Genomic DNA, 24,820 nt, shown 5'->3' on the forward strand with positions numbered 1-24,820 from the left:
TCTAAACCGATAACTTTATCAAGCAGGTAATCTTATAAGTTTACGCACTCTGTTACATGAACGACCCACACTCTCTTTTCGTCTACACATGCAACAATAGTCGTGTTCTCTTTGGTTATAGAGCTCAGTATCACTAACTTTATACTACTAGCACAAGGATAAAGAAATTATAGAAACTAACTCAACCAAGTATCGCGATATTTATTGACGGTGTAGCATGCAGTATTGATGGATCGTGATCCATATCGCAAAATTTCTAAAAATTTTGAAATATGGATCGCGGATCGCAATACCGTCAATAAATATTGAACGTGTAGCACTTTCAAAACGCGATCCATACATTTCGCAGTACATCTTTTACTCTCATAATACGAACATCAAAAGCGTATTCGCTCTGCCTTCGCTGTCGGTGCTTAAAACCTATCAAAACAAATTGAAAAATTTTAATTAACATGGGAAATTTTAATTGCATTATCTGCAAATTATTAATACAAAATAAGGAATACCTAAAGAATACCGACCCTTGAGCTAGAGAAAAAAGAAAACATGGACGTGGTGCACCCATTTCTGCTGAGTTTAATGGTAAACTTTTTTTTGGGTGCAAATTGATAGGGGCAGCGCTAGGGGAGGCTAAACGTGGAATTTCCAACATTTTCAAAAGCTTATATTTTGAAAACTATTGAACCGATTTTCAAAATACGCTGTTCTCTACGAAACAAGCTGTTCTCTGCAAAAGGTGTTCTGCCCCTTTTCTTTGGAAACACAGAAAGGAGAATTCTACGTTGTGAGGGTTAGAATCCCTAAACGCGGCCGAAGGCCGCCTACGCAGAAAGGTGTTCTCTGCAAAAGGTTTTCAGCCCCTTTTATTTGGACACATATTTTGAGAAAAAGTGAAAAAACGAAATTNCTGATTTTCATAAAAACAGCTATTTGTTATACTTTTATTATACTTTTCAATAATTTTGTAATTTATTCATGTATATCATTATTTTTTGTCGTGCATATGTACATACATTGCATTTTCCAAATCACACCCCACACATAATTGCAACTACAAATGTATGTATGAAATGGCATTTAAAACTAATATTTTACTTATTAATAAAATGCCACCAACCTTTTTCTTAATATTATAAAATATCGAAAATTATCCACTGTACTTATGTATAAGCATACTCAGTATTAAGAAAAATGAATTTAAATAAATAAAAATAAATATGGAGCATGTAGCATTTGGGTGCGATCCATCAATCCATCAATATGGATCGCGATCCAAATATCGTAATAATTACTGACCGTGTGACAGGGCCCTATGAGTGAAAACTATCGATAATGCTTACAAAACCATCGATGTTTTCGATAGTCAAGGACCATTTATACTATCGATAGTGCAATCGATAGTTTTCCAACTCTAAAGCTGAAATTAGTCGAGAACGCAGAACGTATACTTAAACGCAGTCTGTATACGCAGAATTTTGTCGATTACTGGAGCCCTCAGTGTTGCTTACTACACTGTTGCCACTCATCAATGCCNACACGGCGCGATACTTTTTGGTATACCGCACTGAAACTGCAGCGGCGACACTTCGCTGGAATTTTTATTTTTTTGCGTCAAAACCTTCGAACAAGATGGATGCCAGTGACGCTGATGTAACGTTAATGCCTTTTATTTTCCTTGGCGAATTCTCCTCAGATGTTATGTTATGTTATGAAATGCATGTGAATATTCACTCACAATTCGAAATCAATTTCTTCAAGTTAAAAATATAGTACGAAATGTTATGTCGCTCCGCTGGGTATACCGCACTGTGCGGCACCGGAACTGCGCGACACCACGCGACGCGACACTTTTGCCTAGTTGGTCAACTTTGCCGCGCAGCGTCGCGTCGCGTAGCTCCGCTGCAGCGTAGTGCGGTATGCTCCATAAGAATCCATGCAAAGAATAATTTTCCGCGCTGTGTAGTGTCGTGTCGCGTCGCCTAGTGCGGTCGTACCTTAAATTGGGTGGATATTTCGAAATGGCGGGAGATGAAATAAAATTCTGTGCGGAATTATAAAATTTTGTTGTGTAATAATAAACATGAGTAAATTAAAGAGAATAACTTCGCCAATGAAAGAGCAAAATGATACAAAAAAGGCAAAACGTAGTAATAGTGAATGTAAAATATTTGATGAAGATTTGAACACCAGTTTTGATAAGCTCTTTGATGCTGATGATGATTTTGAATCAATAATAAATGGTAAACACATATCCGTCGATGAGGATAATAAGTTCGACCTTAGCAAATGGCAACGTTGCACTGTGGTGGAAGCGGAACGTAAACGTCCCTCTTTCGATTTGGTGCTACAAGTATGCAAAGCGTCGAATGATCAGATCGGGCAACATGGTAAAGAAAACAATACAGTATTGACAAGGTGTCATCTACAACAGCAGTGGAGTCAAACCGAGGTGAAGGCTGGCGATATTGTGTTCTTACAGGCGTTTTGGGATGATGAACTGCGATGCTACAAAGTAAATAATGAGCTTGGATTCTGTGTCACTAACCCAGATACTCTAATATCTAGCACAAGTGTGGTTGGCTCACTTTTCTGTCGAAGAAAGGTGGTACTGCAAGATCGGTTCAAGGGGATCGATGCCAATAGTAAAGTGGTAGGTACATGCATATCGTCGTTTAAAGTACAAAACCGCGTATCAACAAAATGCAAAACCGCGTATGTGAGGTTGCATAAATTATTTTCTGAGAGCAAAAACACTCATATTTCAAAATGGTTCTCTTTTTTTTTATAAAGCAATCGCATTTCTGGCCAGTGTATTTCAGGACGAATGGATAAGGATTGAGCCAAGAGCTTGTGTGAGCAAATCCAATTTTTTGCAGCAAATGTCAGTTACGCGGTTTTGCAGAACGACGATACGCGGTTTTGTACTTTAAACGACGATATGTATGAATATTAATTTCTCCATTGGGTCGTGCCTTGTAATTTCTTGGAAAATTTGCAGATGATTGTGGGCTCGATGGCGCATGAAATGTTGCAGATAGTACTTAAAAAAGGATTGACAACTTCCCAAGAAATTAAAAACGCGGCGCAGGAGCTCTTGGAATGCAACGAAACAGCCTATGAACTTTATGCGAACTTAATGACACGCGATGAATTAGCCTTGGAATTAAGAAAATTTATACCTAACATGATAACTTTCGTAGATCAGTATATTAAAGGAAATACGCCGTTAGTGGTATGAATATTAAATTTTTAAACCAATAAAATAACCTAAATAATATTCACTGAATATCTTTTTTGATAGCAACATAAAGACAATTTTCAAGGGACTATTGAACAAATTCAAGATATCGAAGAGAATCTTTGGGTACCACAACTTGGCTTAAAAGGCAAAATAGATGTATCGGTGCGCATTAAACATCCAAGATATGACAAAGTTTCAAATACCATACCGTTGGAATTAAAAACTGGCCGCGCCACGTTTTCCATGGAACACAAAGGCCAGGTTATGTTGTACCAAATGATGCTCTCGGCTATAGGCCGTGAGACAAACTCCAGCTTGCTGCTATATCTACGTGAATGCATAATGCGTGAATTGCGTGGAACGCGGAATGAACAGAGAGACCTTATTATGCTGCGTAATGAATTAGCACATTTTATTTCTTACCAAAATTCCATTGCTGCTGCTGATAAGACTTTTTTGATGTCCAAGGAAGGAAAATTCGTTCAGCCTATAAAATTGCCTGATCCAATTTCACATCATAGTGCATGCGGAAATTGTGAGTACGCAACGATCTGCTGCACATTCGCAAGAACTGATCCCGAACTGCTATTAAGAAATGGGCATCCCTTGAAAAATGTCATGCAGACTGTAACTGAACATTTAAGAGAGGAGGATTATAAGTATTTTATGCACTGGTGCACTCTGCTTGTGTTGGAGGAACAAGAAATCAGAAAATCACACAATTTGAGAACATTATGGACAAATACGCCCGAGCAGCGTCAAAAAAATGGTCTCGCGATCACAGATGTACAGCTGCATGAGGTGTCTTGTGAGGGATCACATTATCTACACAACTTCGATATTGAAACGACTAATAAACATGCAAATGTGGATCTCCTACTTAGCGGCGTAATTACACTAATGAATATTGAAATTTGAACACATTTTGCTAACTTCAGTTTATTTTAGTTTTCTATTGGCGAGTATGTGATCNTTTTGAAATTTTGCTAACTTCAGTTTATTTTAGTTTTCTATTGGCGAGTATGTGATCGTCAGCACTTGCAAACGGTTAGCAGTCGCAGCCGGCTGTATTGCCAACATATCAAATACTAACATCACCATAAGTCTCGAACGTGATTTACGCCAAAATTACAAACAGGAGACATTTATAATCGACAAGCATGAATCCCAATCAGGTAACTCATTCAATTTTACGAATGTGAGCTTGCTTTTGGATAATACAGATCGGGCGAACATGTTGCGCGAAATTGTGGTACATCGCATGCAACCTATTTATCACAAAGTGTTGCCACAGATCGTTGCGTCTGTGGGTGCACCTATACTCAAACAACTGAATTCAGTGCAGCGGTCTGCGGTTCTTAAAGCGTTAACAACAGAAAGTTATATGCTCATCAAAGGTCTGCCAGGAACTGGTAAGAAGCTTTTGCGTTATCTTCCCCATTTTGAATATGTACTATAAGCTTAACTTCCTCTTTTTTCTCTTGCAGGCAAAACCCAAACGTTGGTGGCTATTGTGCGTTTATTGCATTTGATGGGTAAATCCGTTCTCGTGACCAGTCATACCCATTCAGCAGTAGACAATTTGTTAGTGCGATTAAAGCCATACAAGCTGCCAATGTTGCGTTTAGGTTCTGGAGAACGAATTAACGTGGAATTGCAGGAGTTCGGGGAGAGAGTTCTCCTTAAAGAGTGTCATTCTGTGGAATCAATAACACAAAAGTATAACTCGTATAACATTGTTGGCGTCACTTGCCTCGGTTCATCACATCCACTGTTTCTTCATAGAAAATACGATTTCTGTATAGTTGATGAAGCAACGCAAGTAATGCAATCAACAAACTTGCGACCATTATTTTTTTGCGATAAATTTATATTGGTCGGAGATCCCGACCAACTGCCACCCTTGATACGATCGAAGAAAGCGCGTCAACTGGGTGCCGATGAATCACTTTTCGAGCGGCTTGACACAGAAACGGCAACATCGGTGTTGACGCTACAATATCGTATGAATAAAACTATAACTCGACTGGCCAATGAACTCACCTATAACGGTACATTACAATGTGCCTCCAAGCAGGTAGAGCTTGATGCATTTCAATTAAATATGTCAAATGCAACTAAAACTGAAAAGTGGCTCCAGCGGGTCCTGCAGACCCACATCGATCAGGCTGTGTTTTTGTTAGATACAATAGACTGCACCGAACGACTGAATGAATTCGCTAATGAAAGGCATAATAACACGCTGCTTACAGTTGCTGATAGTTTGGGAGTTGGTGATGTGGAGAAAGTATGCACAGAGTCACCTGTCTCTAACGCACAAAAAACTGGAAGCAACATGCACCTATCCAAGTACAATAATTTCTGCGAAGCTGCCGTTATTATGCACATTGTGGAACAGTTACTTAAGGCCGGCTATGCGGCGGAACGAATTGGTATTATTGCCCCATACCGCGCCCAAGTGGAGTTGCTACGTAAACTGACCTTACAATACGATGTACACTACAGGGATGAGTTTCCAAATATAAATTTTGGTGCTGTGGAGGTCAACACAGTTGATCAGTATCAAGGCCGCGACAAAGATGTTATTCTGTTTTCTGGTACAAAAACTGGAGCTGTAGAAGAAAATGAACGCGCTAGTAATGCAGAAATATTAGAGGACAAGCGACGCCTTACTGTTGCCATAACTCGTGCAAAACGCAAACTGCTGCTGGTGGGTGATGCTGCTTGCTTGAATAAATATACTCCTTTCCATCTGCTACTCGGACTCATACCAAGCTACTGTAAACTAAGGTTGGAAGACGGCAAATTAGGTTTCGATTGGAAAGCACTGTTAAACCATCTAGCAAATATTATTAAGACTTAGCATTTTCACTTTATTCTTCTTCGTAACTTAATTGTGGCTTTGGTTTATTTCCATTCTTATTTTCATTAAATTATTTCAAATATATTTATGTATAAACTTATTTTAAATTTCATCGTATTCGTCCAACGCTGGAGCATGCATGGCGCAAATTGATGATTAGGTTAAGTTAAGCATATAGGTCTGCCGACGTTCTGAAAACTATGCACTTTAGGTATGCCTGTGTGTTTTCTACTTACATACGTCATCGTTTCCATTACCACATAAGGCATCCACGATGCCATGATAAAAACATTACAAGGTAAATTCATTCTCTCATTTCGTCGGCCATGATTTTTTTCTGACGTTTTCCAACATTTTAAAATCATATAAAATTGAAAATAAAAAAATTAAATTGTTCACAATTGTTGTTGTTTGAGATTGAAAATGAGAATGTGTGTGTGAGTTTGAGTTTTGATTTTAAAATTATATTGTTGGCAAACGTCAGACTGCCTCTCAATGGTTTTACCTTGTTATGTTTTTATCATGCACGATGCAGCCCATTCTTTTGAATACCAAAGCACTTTTCCTTGCTAAAATTATGCATGTATTTATTTTCTTTATTGATGCCAAATAATTTTTTGATAAGTACATTTGGAGGCATTCACTAAAGCATCTAGCAAAGAAAAAATAATATAATCTATATATTAATACGCTAACGAAATCCCATACAAATCTATTCCTCCGTACTGCTCCTATGTTTCTCAACCAATTTGAATGATTCTTCTTTTGTTCGAAAGGTTTTTCAAAGGGGAGGTGTTTTTTCAGTAGGTGGAGTAGGAGTGGAGTTATTCCGAAAAACTTCATTTATGGTCCGATTTGCTTCAAATTCAAAATACATATGATTAACATCAAGTGCCGAGTTATTCCAATTTCCGTATAAGGCTATGAATGCCTGCTTTGGTTTCACCATCTACTATCTATTATTAATTATTAATACGCTAACATGAATTTTGTCTCCGTTAGTTTGGTGATTCTACCGAACCGATTTCCAAACCAGAACACCATTGGAAAGGCATTTTTCTGTAGATGAGCAGAGTTTTTATGGTTTCAAAATTGGTTGGAAATTGCGGCCTAAACCGTCGTTTAAACATTTCCGTATTTGTGTATAGATTTTGCTGCAACATGTTCAATTTGACGTGTTTCGCATGTTGTTTCACTTCGCATATGAAATTAGCTTTGAAATAAAGATAAATATGAAGATGAAGAAATAAATGATAACGATGAAGTCAAAAAAAAGAATGCAAAAGTAAAGGTACTGGCCCAATGCAGGGCTCGAATCGTAACATCCGTTCACGGATCGAAAACGATACGAAAGAAAATTACGTGGTACGTCAGGCAGTATAAACTAAATGGGACAAAGAGTACGTTAACGTATGTCATAATCCGAAAAATGTGTTTTTACGTGACGAGTAGTACGATATCGTATGTGACGATTCGAGCCCAGGCTTGCATTGCTTGCTTCGCTTTGAGAACTGTCAAAAGTCTTTTGGAATATACTAAAACGTATGAGGGGTGGCCAAATGGGAGTTTTGCTTCACTTACTTTAAGCGCCTCAAATTTTCAAATATGCAAATGTTTTATTTTAAAGAGTTTTGTAGGCTTTTGACAAAAAGGTATGTTCCCGTTCTAAATAAACTCAAACAAACTGCTGCACACTTTTATGTAGAAATTATACTAAATTAAAAAAGAATATATGTATAATGTATGCAATCCAAAGTTTAATAAAAATGATTCTATGTTTCCATATCTATATTTAACATGTCGTTGGCTTAAAGTGAAAAATTGCTAAGTCCGTTTTACAAATTTCACAAGAACTTTGAATACAACATTTGCATGTTTAAGGCAAAGCAAAACTCCATACGAATCAGAAGGATTCGATCTTTGTTAAAAGATTTCGTATTATTTTGGCCTTATCGGATATTCGAGGTCTCTTTGGACTTAGAAAATTTGTCTTTTATTGCATATAAACGAGAAAAAATAATACAAGTAACGGGTGATTTTTTAAGAGCTTGATACCTTTTTTTTTAAAAANAATATAAACGAGAAAAAATAATACAAGTACTTTAATCTAGAGATGGGCACGTGAGTAATTTTGGCTCACGTTCACGCACGCTCACGTTGATGGTTTTTTAAATCACGCACACTCACGTCCTGCTATATTTTTTTCAATCACGTTCACGCACGCTCACGACGCCTATTTTTTCAATCACGCACGCTCACGCACATTTTTTTGAAATTTAAACTTTATTTATATAAATAGTATTTCATATAAATAGCCTTTTATCACACAAGTATTATTACAAAAGCTTGGCCAAACGCCTAGCAAGGGCTGAAGGCACTATTATTATTTTAACAAATTTCAGATATACATACTTATGTATCTATTACAAGTATAAAAAAGAATTGGTATCAATATTTATCAGACAACAGCATGAGTTTACTCCCTTAAATCTAAACAGTATGAATTCATTGCTGTGAACTCTATAAGGTTAGTGAGAAACACCGTACAAACAGTGAGATTCATAGTTAGTTTTGAAATCAATGTTTAGCTGCAGTGTACTCATTTGATTTCAAATATGGCATTGAATACTCTTTCCAAATCAAGCGAGTGAAAAATGCTGTTATGAAAAGCAAGTCGAGCAATCGAATGACACCCATTGACTTCAAACAATTAGTAGAGAATACGACAATTTTGAAAAAAATGGATATTGATGAAGTATTTTTTTAAATATATTAGTTTTACTAAATTATTTAGTTATGCACCTGATGAACATTTATATAACTAGTCTACAAAAGAAATGCAATGTTACCTCAGAAGATATCGGCTTTATAAGGGACTTGAAAAATAAGTTGCTTTATTATTTAAAAACAGTTGCTGTTGAAAACTAACAGATTTGCACAAAATTGTGCTTTTTTTATACCCGCCAGCAAAAGAGCTCAAGAACTTTACCGAATCTGAGCAAAGGTACACAAAAGAGAAATGTTTACAAATTATGAGAACGTTAACTGAGAATTCTGACAGTACAACGGAACCACAAATTGCGGATACACCTTTGTTACCTTCAAACAACTTTGAGCTGTTTTCAGGTCTTCTTAAGCAACCTACCTTTGTGAGCAGAACTGATAAAGCTACTGCAGAGCTGCGGCGATATGAAAATATTGAGGTATATTTTCATACGGACTTCGATATAATTAATTGGTGGGAGGTACACAAAAGCGAAATGCCTCTGCTGCATAAACTCAGTCGTAGAGTAATAGCCACTCCTTCAACTAGCGCATCGTCAGAAAGAGTTTTTTCTTCTGCTGGAAATGTTATTTCTGACAAAAGATGACACCTTTTGTCAAATTATGATGCCCTTAATCAGTTGATATTTTTGCATTATAATATGCAGTTAGGAAACCAATAAAATTAACAAAAATTGTCTTTACAAATCTTTTTTTTTGATACTTTCATTACAGCAGTTATGCCATGCACTTGTTTTTCAATCGAGCACTTGTTATTTGAATCGGACACTTGATAGTAGTTGCGTTCGATAACAAAATTAGCCAACACCAGCCAACAATCAAAATCAAGAGAGTAAGCGAAAATTCTCTCACAAAGAGATGAAAAAGCAAAAAAGTAAACGAACAGGAAATTAGCCATTACTTGCAAAAACCGGAAGAAGAAGACACACCAGCTGACTTTGTTTATGTTTTATTTGTAAACAAACTGAAATTCATGTTGCCTCCATAGAAGAAAAAAGGAAAGTGAAAGTTCAATGTTCGCTAGGAACATTTCTAGAAGTAAGAACTAGTTGGCGCTATCATAAACTCACATAGCAGGCAGCCAAAAAGCATATAAATACCAAAACTCGGAAAATGCAATTTTGTTTGTTTACAGAAATTGCAACCATATGTTTTGTGATCATATGTTTTCGTGTTGGATAATTTTTGCTGACTAAAATTTTGCCAGTAAAAATGAACGCTTCTCTTGCATCAAAATAAACGCTTGCTCTCTCAATTTTTGTGTGTTGGATAATTTTTTGTCGTTATCGAACGCCATCCAGTAAAAATTTTGGAAAACTATTACAAATTTTTAACTTGTCGAACTCGAATTACTCACTCAACCGACAATGTTTTTTCAATGCTATCGCACGTTATGTTTGGAAATAAATGAGTGCGAGTGTGTGCAGATGTGAAAAGCAAGCGAGTGACTTACTGCCATACCTAAACAAAAGCGTCAGCGTTGTCTGGCTGTCAAAAAATTCTCATGCCCATACAATTTGTATGAAGCATACCGAAACAACGCGGCGTCAACGCTGAGCGGTTGGAAAATCCGATTTTGACAGGGCGTTAGATATTGAAGTTGGCTGCAGAAAACGGCGAAACTGTCATTTTCGTGTTACACACAAACAAACCTATGCTTATTGTTGGTGTTATTTCAGCATTTGACGTAGCGTTGACGCTTTTGTTTAGGTATGGCACTTCGGCGCTAACGCTAGGCGTCAGAAATCGCTCCGCCCAACGCTTTTGTTTAGGTACGGCAGTTAAAATGTGATTTGAGTGTATCCATGCAGCTCTCTGATATTTATTCAACGTATGTAATATTAAAATGACACTCGCTCGTATTTTTGTTTAAAAATAATATTTTGTTGAGGTTTTCACCAAGCAGTCGTGTACGTATTTCTTCCAGAATTCTGCCTGACACAGAAAAAACTCTTTCACTAGTTGCTGAGCTAGCTGCTATGGTTAAAATTTGCCTTGAAAGACTTCTAAGAAGGGGCAAATCTTTAGCTTTCTCCCAAAATTTTAAAACATCGTCACAACTTTTGTTTTCCGATTTTTTCAAATACATCTGTATTTCCGTATTAATTTCTTCAAAAACTGTTTCTGCAGATTCATTTGTCGCATCCTTGAATTCGTCAAAAGTTGCACGGGTTTTTGCCCTTTTCGAGGTAGAAGGAATGTCATCATCCAGAATTTGGGAATCGTGCTGAGGGCGAGCGCTCTTTTCTTCAAGTGCTGTCTACCTAAGTAAGAGTAGAATAGATGTGAAAATATGGGGTGTTCACAGTTCGTTCCAAATAGTGTCTGAAAATGTAGACGTCTACATTTTAAGACGTTTTCTAACCGTAAAATCTGTGGTGTTGTTGTTTCCCATACAAAATTGGAAAACGACGCCGTCTACATTTTGTCACACTCAAAGGTATGTTTTTTACGCGTCTACATTTTGCAACCTCGCAGCAGGGTTGCATTATTGCAATACTAAAAACATTGGCCCGTAGTCATAGTCAAAATAAAGTCGACTTTAAAGTTAGTTGCAGCTTTTTGACATAATTTTCAATGGGATATCTGTCAAAAAAGCTGCAACTAACTTTAAAGTCGACTTTATTTTGACTATGACTACGGGCCATTTTTTTTATTTATTGGGCACGTTTTTTGTATCTGCATTTAATTTGAGCGCAATTTCTGATGAAAAGAAACAAATCAAGGAAAAGAAATATTATAAACCGATATCGTTCATATTTAAAACGTGTTCTACCTGCATGATACAATTTTCTTTTATTTGAAACTGAAAGTGAGATTGAAAATTTGAAAACATTTTTGTCATGTTAGCAAACTTAAAAAATGTTCAGGCTGCCTCTCAGCCGTTTTCCCTTCAAATGTTTGTATCATGAAATTTACTAATAGGGCTTTCGCACGCGGCGATTTTTCAGGCAACTTTTGCGTTCAACTCAAGCAGGGTTGCACGAAAAAAAAATGAATGGCTAAAAATATCAAAATATAAAAAAAATATCAAAATATTCGCCATAAAAAGGCGTTTGCATTGTTCAACTTTGCATTCTACTTTTGGATGAACGGCCTTTCAACTAATCGCTTTCAACAAAGTTGGTCGCCAGCCAACATTTAGCCATTCAACTTTTTTTTCGTGCAACCCTGCGTGAGTAGAAAGCAAAAGTTGAACGCAAAATCGCCTCGTGCGAACACCTTTTAAGGGCGTGTGTGAATCGGTAACAAAGTTCTATGGGGAAAGCTGTTGAATAATATTTTTACTATGGTGAGACAGTTTTGCCAATCTGCTGAAATGAAATATTTTTTGACAGCAGTAAATTTTTGATAACCGCAGATTTATGCGGAATAAAATATTACAAATTGAAGTGAAATTAATATTTTAAGAAAACATCTACCATCGTTGATTGCAATTCATCAATTTGAGCTTTAATTTAATTACACACGTCAATCTTTGCGATTGTCAAAAATTTCTATGCATTGCCAATTGCTTATGAGCTACTGAAATTTTATTCACCTCATAGCTGTCAAAAATTTCCTCGCCGCGAACTTTGTTACCGATTCAGAAAGAAAGTTGCAACAATTTTATTTTTTTTCAATTACAAGTTTTTATTTTTTAACCGACCTCACAAAAAGGAAAAGGATATCAATTCGTTTGAACATTTGTTTATTTTTATTTTTTTTTATGTATGTTACCTCATAACTTTGGACCACGTTAACCGATTTCAATAATTCTTTTTTTAAAGGAAATGTGTTACCTCACAGGTGGTCCCATACTAATTTGGTGTAAATCCGATCATCGGGTCATCATACAGAAATTAACGATAATCTTGAATTTTTATATCAGCATTGAAGTCGGTTTTGTTTTTTGCTTAAAAATTACTTGGTTTTTAACCGACTTCACAAAAAGGAGAAGGTTATCAATTCGTTGGAATATTTTTTTATGTATGTTACCGCATAACTTTGTACCACCTTAACCGATTTCTATAATTCCTTTTTTAAAGTAAAGGCGTTACTTACAGGTGGTCCGATACTAATTTGGTGTAAATCCGATCATCGGGTCATCATATAGAAATTAACGATAATCTTAAATTTTTATATGAGAATTGAAGTCGGTTTTGTTTTTTGTTTAAAAATTACTTAGTTTTTAACCGACTTCACAAAAAGGAGAAGGTTATCAATTCGGTGGAATATTTTTTTTTATGCATGTTACCGCATAACTTTGGACCACGTTAACCGATTTCTATAATTCTTTTTTTAAAGGAAAGGTGTTAACTCATAGGTGGTCCCATACTAATCTGGTTTAAGTCTGATCATTGGATCATGAAGAAATTAACGATAATCTTAAACTTTTAAATGAGAGTTGAAGTCGGGTTTGTTTTTTGCTTAAAAATTACTTGTTTGTTTTTCATATGGAATGCTTTGATTTAGAAGAAAAAAATCAGAACATTTTTTGACACTTTAGATACGAGAAGCAACAACAAAATACGCGAAAATGAGGTTTTTGCTGTAATACCACTACCTGTTTGATATGCCTTGACTACCACATAGCAAGACGTGCCATATCATAACATGGGTGTTTCCATGATAAAAACATAACAAGGTAAAACCATATAAAAGGTAAAAACATAACAAGGTAAAACCATAGCCACTGACTAACTCGCATAGTGAAGGTAGTGCTTTCTTCCGCAAGAAGTAGTCTACACTTTCTTTTGTGCTATATTCGTACCATACTTCATACAAACATAAATATAATATCCGCGAATACATACATTCAAACGCTTAGAATGGGGATGGACGACGCGCCTGATCGAGGCAAATCAAATATGCCGATACTAAAGTGGGATAAAACAAAAGCTTCTAACTTTAAAAATACCGGACCCGTCTACCTAATCATGTCAAGAACCAATAGTAATCAGACACTATCAAATACTTCACCGTTTTTAATTAAAAAAGCAATTGACGCAAACTACGGCAGTGAAATAGAGGCAAGAAAACCAGATATGGCCAGTACTTAATAAAACAAAAAATAACTTACAGGCTAACAAATTAATGACTCTAATAGCACTAGACAACAACACATCCATAGAAATAACACAGCACAAAACACTAAACCATTCAAAAGGCGTAATTTACAGCAACGATCTTAGAGGACTACAGGAAGACTACATAATAATAATAATAATAGATTGGCGCTTACACATATGTTAGTGTTTGGCCGAGCTTCTCCTCCGATTTGTGGCGTGCGCCTTGATGTTCTCACACAAAGCGGAGGGACCTACAGTTTTACGCCGACTCCGAACGGCGATTGTATTTTTATGAGAAGCTGTTTTTCATGGCAGAAATACACTCGGAGGTTTGCCATTGCCTGCCGAGGGACGACCGCTGTTAAGAAAAAACCTTTTTTCTATATTTTTGCGATGTTGCTTTCACCAGGGTTTGGACCCAGGTGCTGCGGAGTGGAAGCGCGCACTGCTTACCACTACACCACAGCGGCCGACAGGAAGACTACATACTTTCGGAATTAAAAACGCAAAAAGTAATTGAAGTTAAGAAAATTCTAAAGAAATCCGACTACGAACTCATTGAAACGGGATTGGTAATACTCACATTCGAAACAACAAATCTACCATCAGAGATAAGAATCGGTTATGAAAAAGTCAACGTTCGGCCCTACATTCCTTTACCACTCAAATGCAATAATTGCCTAAGGTATGGTCATACAGCAAAAATCTGCAAAGCTGAAAAAACATGCGCAAATTGTGCAAGCAATTATCACTTGAGCGACGATATGGAAGAGAAATGCAAAAACGAGGACGCTTGCATAAACTGCATTAGACAACTATAACAACGGACTGACCATACCGCCACTGATAAAAAATGTCCCATCTTCCTCAAGCAAAAAGAAATACATTCAAAAAACACTACAAAGGGGCGCTAGCCATTTACAACGAAAGACACCAACACAATCAGCAACCATATTTAACAATAGTAAGAAATTATCCTAACACAAATAACACAGGCCAACAAAAATGAAAAAAAATGTTGGTGCGACAAATGTTAAAGCTAGTTTTGATAGACTTTTTTGTGCTGATTACGAATCCGTAAGTACAAAGGATCCAACACGTACAGGTTTTGAGAAAATCGAGGTCAAAGTGTCAAAAAATCGGGCTTTTGCAATATTTGAGAAGCTCTAGCAAAGAGTAAAAAGGTGATAGAACCTTCCACTTAGGCTTAGATTAAAGCAAGAACCCTCGACTACTATCCTTGAAAATACCATTCCTGCACATTGAATTTATGGTCACTTATAGTCATTTATTGAGCAGTAAAATTTGACTTTTGGCGAAGTTTGAGTCCCTGCCGTAATTAAACAAAAGGTGATAGAACCTTCCACTTAAGCTTAAATTAAGGCTTGAACTTTCGACTACAATCCCTAAAAATACCCTCTCTTCGTCTTGACCCTAAGATCACTTATAGTCGTTTATTGAACAGCAAAAACTGATTTTGGCAGCATTTTTTTTATTGTTCAACAAATGACTATAAATGGCCATCAAGTAAAGGTGCAGGGATGGTATTTTCAGGGGCAGTAGCCTAGGGTTCTAGCTTTAAGTTAAGCCTAAGTGGAAGGTTCTACCACATTTTTACTCTTTGCTCGAGCTTCTCAATTATTGAAAAAACCCGATTTTTTGCACTTTGACCACTATTTTCTCACAATCTGCACGTGATGAAATCTGTATAATTACGGATTCGTAATCAGCTCAAAAAAGTCTATCAAAAACAGATTTAACATTTGCCGCACCAAAATCAGTGTTGCCCTGTGTAATCAGCAATACAACCTACCAATAATAGCACACAACAGAAACACATCTACCAACCCAGCAATAAACTGTTACACCATCAGCAGACCTACTACCAAAACCTTTTACTACAAGAAGAGAAGCAGTAGACTACTCAGACTTACCAAGCGAATCTGATTCTGAAACGGAGACTAACGCGACCACATCTGCAAACGCAAAAACTACGACTAAAATCCTGCCAATAAAGACTTCAAAACGCGTACAAGCCCAGCTCAAAAGATTTGAGCGTAATTTTTGCGTGACGTCATCTTGATCAATGGAAGTGATCACCTTCCTATAACGATCGCCGTTTCCCCGTCTCAATTTCAAAGAAAAAAAGTTACCAAAACGCAATTTATGACAAAACAGGCAAATTTACAGGTACTATATAGATCCAAAACTGTAGAATTCGACAGAACTAGACCAGTTTCAACAAATATAAATAAAGAATGCGCCAATATTAAGAAAATAGTACTCCAAAGGGCACACTTGGCGACTCCACAAAATAATCCCAATAGAAAGGCTAGGAATATCGCATGGTGGAATAAAAAATTACAAAAACTCAAAGAGGAAAAAAGCAAGCACTGGCAAACCCTAAAACGAGTTATTAACCAAGAAAACATCACAAAAAGCGAGTGCAATATTCAAAAGAGAAATTAAGGAAGCAAACAAATCTGTCACTTTCAAATTTACTTCAGAAATCAACCCCTCCACACCTATTGAGAAAATTTGGTCCAACATCAGATGATTCACAGGACATAAATCCACACACAGCATACACTGCATAAACACAACAAATAGTAATAGTACTGCATTAACCCAACCCAATGACATTGCCAACGAGTTTGGACAGTGGTGGTCAAAATAATCCTCCGACAATAAGCAATACAACATGCAAAAGCGCCCAACAGTTAGAGGACAATATTACTCTAACTGAGCTCATGACAGCATTAAACAGTCTAAAAGCTCACACCTGGGCTAGACCGAATCTCATACCCTATGCTACGCCATCTTTCTTTTCATATATTTAATTCCTTCATCCCTCAAGCTCTTAAAACTTCCATCGTAGTCCCAATCCTGAAACCCAACTCAAACAAAACACTCCTACAGTCATATCGTCCCATATCCTTAAACTGATTTATCGCTAAGTTAATGGACAAAATCATAGCCAACAGGTTATGGTGGTTTGTCAATAAGAACAAACTTATCCATAATAACCAAATTGGCTTTAAAAGATAACGATAACGGATGCTCTATTGTTTGTAGAATATTTAATTGCCGACTCACTTGCTAAGAAAAAACACGCTTCTATAATTTCGTTGGACTTCGCCAAAGCTTCCCTGTAGGGAAACCGCGGACTAGGGAATCAAATTTCTAGTTCTGTACTAGGTCTTTATCGCCAAAAACGAACTAGTCCGATAGGAACTAGATCCCCACTAGTCGAAAATCGGCGAAAAGTGGTACTTTTAAAAGACAAATTTTTTTCAGTTTTTGTCACTAGAAATCTATATCTAAAGTGACGAATTTAGAAATGGTTCGGAACTATAGAAAAAGGGATGCAGAACGAACTAGATCTTATTTGTCGAATTTAGAACCAGTTCGAAACTATCGAAAAAGGGATGCAGCGAGGGCTTGTTTACTTTACATAGGTATGTGTTCGGCGGCTTTTTCGTTCAAATACGCTTCTATTCTGTGCTTCGCAGATGCTTTTTCATAGCTTGGTAATACAAAACTAAAATTTGTGTTAACATTTCAACATCTTGGGACATTCTGGAATCTAAGAAATAACAGCGAGCACCTCTGCAAACTCAGCTACAGCTAAAGGTATGTAAATGTACATTTCTTACAATCATTCAAACAAATTTAATTTCAAATTGAAAACACATTAATTCCAAAATAACTTAAAATCGCACACACGGAAGAACCAAAAAGATTGAAAAACCATGATACTTTTTTCTTTCGTCTGTCGATTTTAGAACTGGTTCGGAACTATAGAGTTTAGGACTAGTTTGGAACTATCGAAAAAGGGATTCAGCGGGGGGCAATTGACACTTCCTAGGACATCGCCATGTTAAATTCGCCAGTTGCTTGCATGCAAAAGAGATTTATCGCGAACCAGTACTGGGTCTAAATGTACTAGAAGCGCACCTGTTCAGAACTAGAGATTTTCCCCACAGGGTTTCGACAATATGGCCACGCATTCGGTGATGGACCAGTTAGACAAATGGCAAGTCGGCCCGAAAATCAAACATTATATTTCAAACTTTATAACAGCGTTGCCGTTTTGGTCCAATTGGACCAAAATTGGTAGCTTCATTCTCCGTTGGTAGCGTGGTTGGTTTGATGAAGCTTTTGGTAGGCAAAAATGTTTTGAAAATGCAACCAAATTTAACATGAAAATTTGTTCGCTTAATTTGCGTGTACATGTTCAAATTTCTTTATTTTTTCTATATTTTATTAAGCAGACAATTTTCTGCACACAAAAACTCACTTCCCAAAGCTAGTATGACCGATTAGCTGTTGAAATTAACGAGAAACTACCTATCGTCTTGAAAGAAAAATTGGTGATAGGTAATTTGCAGTGTGAGTGTATTGGTAATAAAGGGTGAGTGTATGCAAATTGAATCAAATTTGGAAGTTTTTTTTACTGAAATGCATAAAATGTCTACTTTCGTTTTTTCACACCCAAAAAATTTTGTTTCATATGAATTGAATCATTCTCAAAGGCATTTACATATTTTACAAAAGTTTTTCATACAGTACGTTAATTCTTTTATTTAAAGGCCCGAATTTATTTTGTTTAATCTTAAAGATTGGTGTGAATGGTTAACCAATACTGTAGACAATATTATGTGTAGTTTTAATTTTTACTGCTTATTTGTGTAGCTAAAAACCCCGCAAACTCGAGCAATCTCGTTTTAATGATAAACAAATTTAGGTAGTTTGGAAACTGATTTGGTAGACATTTTGGTACCTAAAAAGATTTTCAACTGGCAACACTGCTTTATGAGAAACTGAAAAATAACAGTGAGGGTAGGAAAACATTTATCTGAGATACACACTCTGCGCAACGGCATCCCGAAAGGTTCACCAATATCGGTGTTAAGCTGCCTTTACATGAGCTGATTTTTTTACAGGCGATAATCGCCTGAAAAAGTTGACTTGCTGTGTACTTTGAGCCAAGCGATTTTTGAATCACCATTTACACGAGCGATTTTTCCAGAGCAATGTTGAATCACCTGGAAAATCGCCTCATGTAATGGCAGCTTTACTTTTCCTAGTCTCCTACAACAAATTATGCGAAATGATTAGCATGCATAAGGAATTAAGCTTTTGCGCCTACGCAGACGATTTCCACCTCATCCTGAAACACAATAGAAACAAAACACTGAACATAAATTTAAATAACCTATTCGAAAGAATACAAGAATGGTACGACTACTCAGGCGCAACTATCGCATTACACAAAAGTAAGCATCTGCACATTTGTTGTAAGAGAAATTGCGTATGCACCACCTCCAAATCCCGAGCGTAAAAGAACTAAAACTACTTGGTATACTGTTAAATAATACTCTTAGATGGAATACTCACATAGCATATTTGCAGCACTCGCTTACACAAAGGCTAAACATAATAAAATGTCTCGCAAGCTTAAAGTTTAATTGCAATACTCCCACACTAGTGTCTATTGTAAAATCAATAATAACATCTGAAATGGACTTAGGTCTATTCCTATACGGTACTGCACCACGGTCGTAACTATCAAAAATAAACACTATTATAAACGCTGCGGTTAGGACTGCTCTTGGCGCTTTATGTACCACACCAATTAACAACATGCTTTTCGAAGCAGGCATAGCTTTAATCAGACAAACAACAGCTTTAGTTATAAACAGACTATACAGAAACCTCGTAAACAGCTATAATTCACTTTTACACAACATTTTAAATAAATATAAAAATAACAAAGCTCTAAAACCCAACTCTACGATTGCAAAAATGATAGTTAACTGCAAAAATAATGATATACCATTCAAACCCATTAAATAAATATACCGTAAATATCCTCCTTGGCACTTCAAATCAAACACAATAAACTTAATTCTCTGCAAGCTCAAAAAATCAAACACGATATATAAAATCATAAAATATTGCTTGTCTGGATTCCTGGACATACAAATATACCCGGTAATGAAATCGCCGATAAGATCGCGAAATTCGTCACGACGGCCCCTGTGCACACAATATGCAACTTAAGCCACAAAGACATCAACAAATTTTGGAAAGCTAAACTTACACAAAAAACTCAACGCTACGTATGGAACAAAACATCTGACTGGTACAAATCTACCAATACGAACAAAACTAACTTAACACATTTCCCAAACATTAATCTACATCCATCTTTAACACGATTCGATCTGACAAAATATCTGCGATTGCGACTCGGACACACAAGACTTACACACCAGAACTTAATAGATAAAACCATCGCAAACTCATGTCCCTATTGCAGAGTTAACCACGTACCAGTCAATCATATCCTCCTTAACTGTCGGTCCTTCGACTACTTCAGAACAAATACCAAAACCAAAATCCATCTAAGTACATTTCAGATCCTACCACACGAAACATAGAATTAATTATTGAATATTTAAGAATTACACAACTGTATTTCTTAATATGAATAATTATAAAAAAAAAACAAAAAATGTCAACTAAGAAGTTAGCTTAAGGCCTTTGTAGCCATAGCTCTAAGTTCTTAACTTGTAATTTTAATTATAAGTTACAGCTGTTAATAAATAAATAAAACCATTGAGAGAGAGAGAGAGAGTCTGACGTTTGCCAGCAATATATTTCAAAAATTTAAAAGTCAAACTTACACACGCATTCTCATTTTCAATCTCAAACAACAACAATTGTGAACAATTTCATTTTTTGATTCTGAATTTTATATGATTTTAAAATGCTTGCAAGCGTTTATAGGCGGCATACACGGTGCGTCTGACTCGCGAGTCATTTGTGTACGTGTTGACTCGCCCTCGACTACACACAGTTGAATCATTCAGAGTCATGCCGGGAGTCATGTTGGTGTAACTAACACATATTTATTTTCACAAACACATCCAAACCGACTCAAGAGTCAGACGCACGGTGTATGCCGCCCATTAGAAGCCTTAGCAAAGAAACAAAAGGTGAGGGAAACTTCCTGGCTTAATTTAAACCTAGATCTCTCGACTACTATCTCTGAAAAGAGATCTTAAATATTTGAGACCTTAAAATATGTTTTACCATTTTTATCTTAAACAAAATGATGTAAAATTTTTATGTATATTTCGCTCCACAGGGTGGGTTTGAATTTTATATGATTTTATAGGCGGCATACACCGTGCGTCCGACTCGTGAGTCGGTTTGGATGTGTTTGTGAAAATAAATATGTGTTACAGGCTAACCTAATATTCACGCACGCCGCCAATTTACTGTCAAACATTTCTCATGCACATACAACTTGTATGGGGCCAACCGAAATTGAAAGGCGTGCGTATGAAGCTAACTCAATTTGCAATTTTTGTTCTGCGTGACATTTTGATTTGACACGTTTCGTTCAATGAAATCAAATGCAAACGCACGCAAGCCAATTTCGGGTGACCCAAAAAACAAATTCGATGGCGAATATTAGGTTAGCCTGTTAGTTACACTGACATGACTGCTGGCATGACTCTGAATGATTCAACTGTGTGTAGTCGAAGCGGAGTCAACACGTATACAAATGACTCGCGAGTCAGACGCACTGTGTATGTCGCCTATTAAAATGCTTGCAAATGTCAGAAAAAAAATCATGGCCGACGAATTGAGAGAATGAATTTACCTTGTAATAGTTGCGTTCCTGTTGCTCACGATATTCACGATATTCACGATTTGCAGCAAAGCGTTCCACGTGCCAAAAAACCTGTAAGTCAAGCCACTTTTGTGAGAGTAACTTGCTCTCTCTCTCAGTCAGAAGTTGCAGGTTTTAGTCCAAAGCTTTCCTTCCTGCAAGTTCATGAAAAGTGTCAAACGATAGGCAGGGTTTCATTTCGTCGCTGGAATAATGAAATAGTGTAACATGAAAAGTATAGTTTTGAGAAAAACGAATTGGAAGTTTTTATAAACCATTGCAAACCATACAAATACAATTTCGTTTTTCGGGAATAAATTAGTGAGCCAAAGAGATATTTAAGAAAACTAAAGATTTTTCTAATGGATTAAAGGATTGTCTATCCAATGGTGCAATTATCGAATAATAGTGTATGTGGCATTTACACTGTTTCTTTATTCGAGCGACGATTTGTAACGAAAACAGAACCTATGCGCCACGGAGACAATCAAATAAATACGTAAAGCATTGCATATGTGTGAGGTTGGCTCTTGTCTTGCCCGCGAACGTTCAAATAAACTCGTACATTCAACGAACAATTTCTTTTTCTTGTCAGCGCACTTGCTGACCACGACGATCCGAAGGCAAGTGCGCTTGGTTTTTTTGTCAAGCATAACGCGAGACGGTTGATACAGATATTTGATCGTCTCCATGGCGCTTTACATTTAAAAATAAAATGAAAGTAGTTACAGGCAGAGTTGCCACTTTGGAAATTATTACCAAAATTTTTTCTCATTTTAGTAGATTTTTGTTAAAGTATTTTGTTTGGAAAACAAATAAAAGTTTAGCTCCCGTTTTATTTGTCTTAAAGCATAAACGGACGGCAGCGTTGATCCGGATCATCTCGGGAATTAACTGCAGTTGATCCGGATTAAGGCCGCGTTAATCCGGATCAACGCTGCCGACTGTTTAAGCTTTAAGTTAGCTTTATGTATGTTATAAATTATTTTCCAAAAGTGTTGTATACGTTATTGCATTAATTTTCAAACGGTTTAATGCACACTTTTTAAATACATACATCTTCTTCTTCTTATTTGGCGCTGTAACCGCCTAGGCGATTTTGGCCGAGTTCAACAAAGCACGCCAGTCGTTTCTTTTCTGCCAAGTGAAGCCAAGTCCCTCTCCACCTGGTTTTTCCATCGCAGTGGGGGCCGCCCTCTTCGTCTGCTACCACCAACCACGAGTTGAATTCTTTCAGAGCTGAAGCGTCGGTGTCCATTCGAACGACATGGCCAAGCCAGCGGAGCCGCTGTATTTTACCATACATACATATCGATAAAAGGTGAACAAAGCGTGCTCCATTCAAAACTCATTTTACTGGAATCCTGAGCAGTTTTTGATTCCCTAAATATTTTAAATGATTATTTAAATAGAAAGAAAAAATGGACAGGCATGTAAATACACACTATGATTGTAAACAAAAAAATTAAAAAATCAACGCCAGTTTTTTTAAAGGGCAATTATTAAATGGCAATTATTAAATGAAAAAAAACACAAAAGAATGGCGACGATAAAACTGCATATCCAAAATTGTTGTAAAAATTCAGAGTAAAAAGTTCAAAATTTAGACGATTTTTTTCAATTTTTATAAATGTTCTAGTTCATGTTCTTGTTCTTCGCTATTTATTATTATTTCTGTGTACTGCAAATATCGAATATGGAGCTAAAATTTAAGTTATCATCAACAATTTTAATATATATAGAGAATATTTTATTAATATTATTCTACAACTAGAAAAAGTGCCAGCAAATGGGACCAGGCCGGTGAAAACTTCGATATATTTCCGGTAAATATTAGAGAAGGCACCGATTCGTTCGTCATTCGCATGGTAATTCGATCTGAATTACCTACAAATGAGGTAATTCGCTCTCAAAATTTTGTATGGCGAATTACGTAATTCGGAAGGTAATTGGCAAGACGAATGACGAATGGGAGAGCGAATTACGAATAAAAGAGCGAATTAAGAATCGTGGAAACATCGTATTACAGGTTTTTTTCACGAAGTTATCTGGAACGCAACTAATGTTTTTATCATGGTAGTTTCCCTCAATGATTTCCCAACAAGCATTTCAGTAAATGTTTTTAAAAATAAGTTAAAGTAACTATAACAAGCGTTAAATAAGCGTTTTTAATATTAAGTTTATTTAAAGTTTTTTTCAAATAAACCTTTAAGAAGTGTTAAGGGCGAATGTTTATAAATTACTTAAACTTAAAAATGAAAAGCAAATGCTAACGACACACAATGGGCCATATGACGACATTAGCCGGAAATTCCAACTTGCTAAGAAATGTCCAATTACATAGAAAAAATGATTCTTTGGTGTTTTATAGCCCACTTTAGTAGTTTTTTTGTAGGTCAAATTTGATGTTTTGAAACTTTGTTTTCTCAAACTTACACAAATCAAATAGACATTTTTAAAAAGGGGTGTGTTATTTATCACAGTGGTATGCCAGAACGCTAAAAATAATGTATTTGGCATAGAAAACGATGCTCTTTTTTATGAAATAAAAACAATTACCATGTGGTGAGGGACGTAGCTAGCGTAATGTGTCCAAATTAGGCGTTTTTTCGTCAAAAAATATGAACAAAGTCGAACTTTTTTGGGCAATCTAAACACTGTACTATCATGTGCTTTTCTTAAAATTTTTTGGCGAGACTCTCCATGATTCCTACTTTTAGATACTGCTTAAACCAGACTTTGCACGACCTTGCAACAATGTCAAATTCCATATTATATCAAGCAGAGTCTGTACGAAAAAATGGTCATAGTTACCCAAGAGTTGCGACTGATGAAGCAGATGAAAGTTCACACTCCGACGGTGACATTTCGCAGACATAACTCAAAATATATATGTAAAAAACAAATATGTAGTTATAAGATATACAGGGTGTCCCAGAAGTAACGTGCCAAACTTTAGGGGAAGGTAGGTGGGGGGTGAGCTCCCTGATAAACAAAAAATTTTCAGGTAAGTGTCACCGTTTTTGAAATATTTACATTTTTTCGAATTTAAAAAAAATCGTGCCTTTTCATGTGTTTTCTTTAACTGCAACTACAAACCGGGCAATACTTAGTAAATTTTTTATGTAAAATACTTCCAGATAGTTGCCTCTCCATACTCAAATGCAATGTAGTTAAAATATATTAAGGAACCA

At 36.3% G+C, this 24,820-nt stretch overlaps 1 protein-coding gene across 3 annotated transcripts; it reads left to right on the forward strand.

Moving 5' to 3' along the window:
* Positions 1-1,540: 1,540 nt before the first annotated feature.
* On the forward strand, positions 1,541-6,204 carry Dna2 (DNA replication helicase/nuclease 2). Of its 3 annotated transcripts, none has more exons than XM_017623885.1 (6): positions 1,541-1,650; positions 1,964-2,650; positions 2,999-3,232; positions 3,302-4,129; positions 4,248-4,653; positions 4,729-6,204. In XM_017623885.1, the coding sequence occupies exons 2-6, from the start codon at positions 2,081-2,083 to the stop codon at positions 6,102-6,104; spliced, it is 3,414 nt and encodes a 1,137-aa protein (XP_017479374.1). In that variant the 5' UTR covers positions 1,541-1,650; positions 1,964-2,080; the 3' UTR covers positions 6,105-6,204. The 3 variants fall into 3 exon arrangements, with proteins under 3 accessions (XP_017479374.1, XP_017479373.1, XP_017479375.1); XM_017623886.1 differs by lacking the exon at positions 1,541-1,650 and having other exon boundaries at positions 2,397-2,512; positions 2,566-2,650; XM_017623884.1 differs by lacking the exon at positions 1,541-1,650 and having other exon boundaries at positions 1,725-2,650.
* Positions 6,205-24,820: the final 18,616 nt, after the last annotated feature.

Source organism: Rhagoletis zephyria, unplaced genomic scaffold (genome assembly GCF_001687245.7).
Source record: "Rhagoletis zephyria isolate East Lansing unplaced genomic scaffold, Rhagoletis_zephyria_1.1 Rzeph_scaffold_03385, whole genome shotgun sequence".
Lineage (NCBI taxonomy): Eukaryota > Metazoa > Arthropoda > Insecta > Diptera > Tephritidae > Rhagoletis > Rhagoletis zephyria.

Excerpts from the sequence above, each read along its gene's own strand:
- Dna2 (XM_017623885.1), top strand. The coding sequence starts at position 2,081 with ATGAGTAAATTAAAGAGAATAACTTCGCCAATGAAAGAGCAAAATGAT. Across the intron at positions 3,233-3,301 it reads AAGGAAATACGCCGTTAGTG|CAACATAAAGACAATTTTCA; the intron begins GTATGAATATTA and ends CTTTTTTGATAG. Across the intron at positions 4,654-4,728 it reads CAAAGGTCTGCCAGGAACTG|GCAAAACCCAAACGTTGGTG; the intron begins GTAAGAAGCTTT and ends TTTCTCTTGCAG.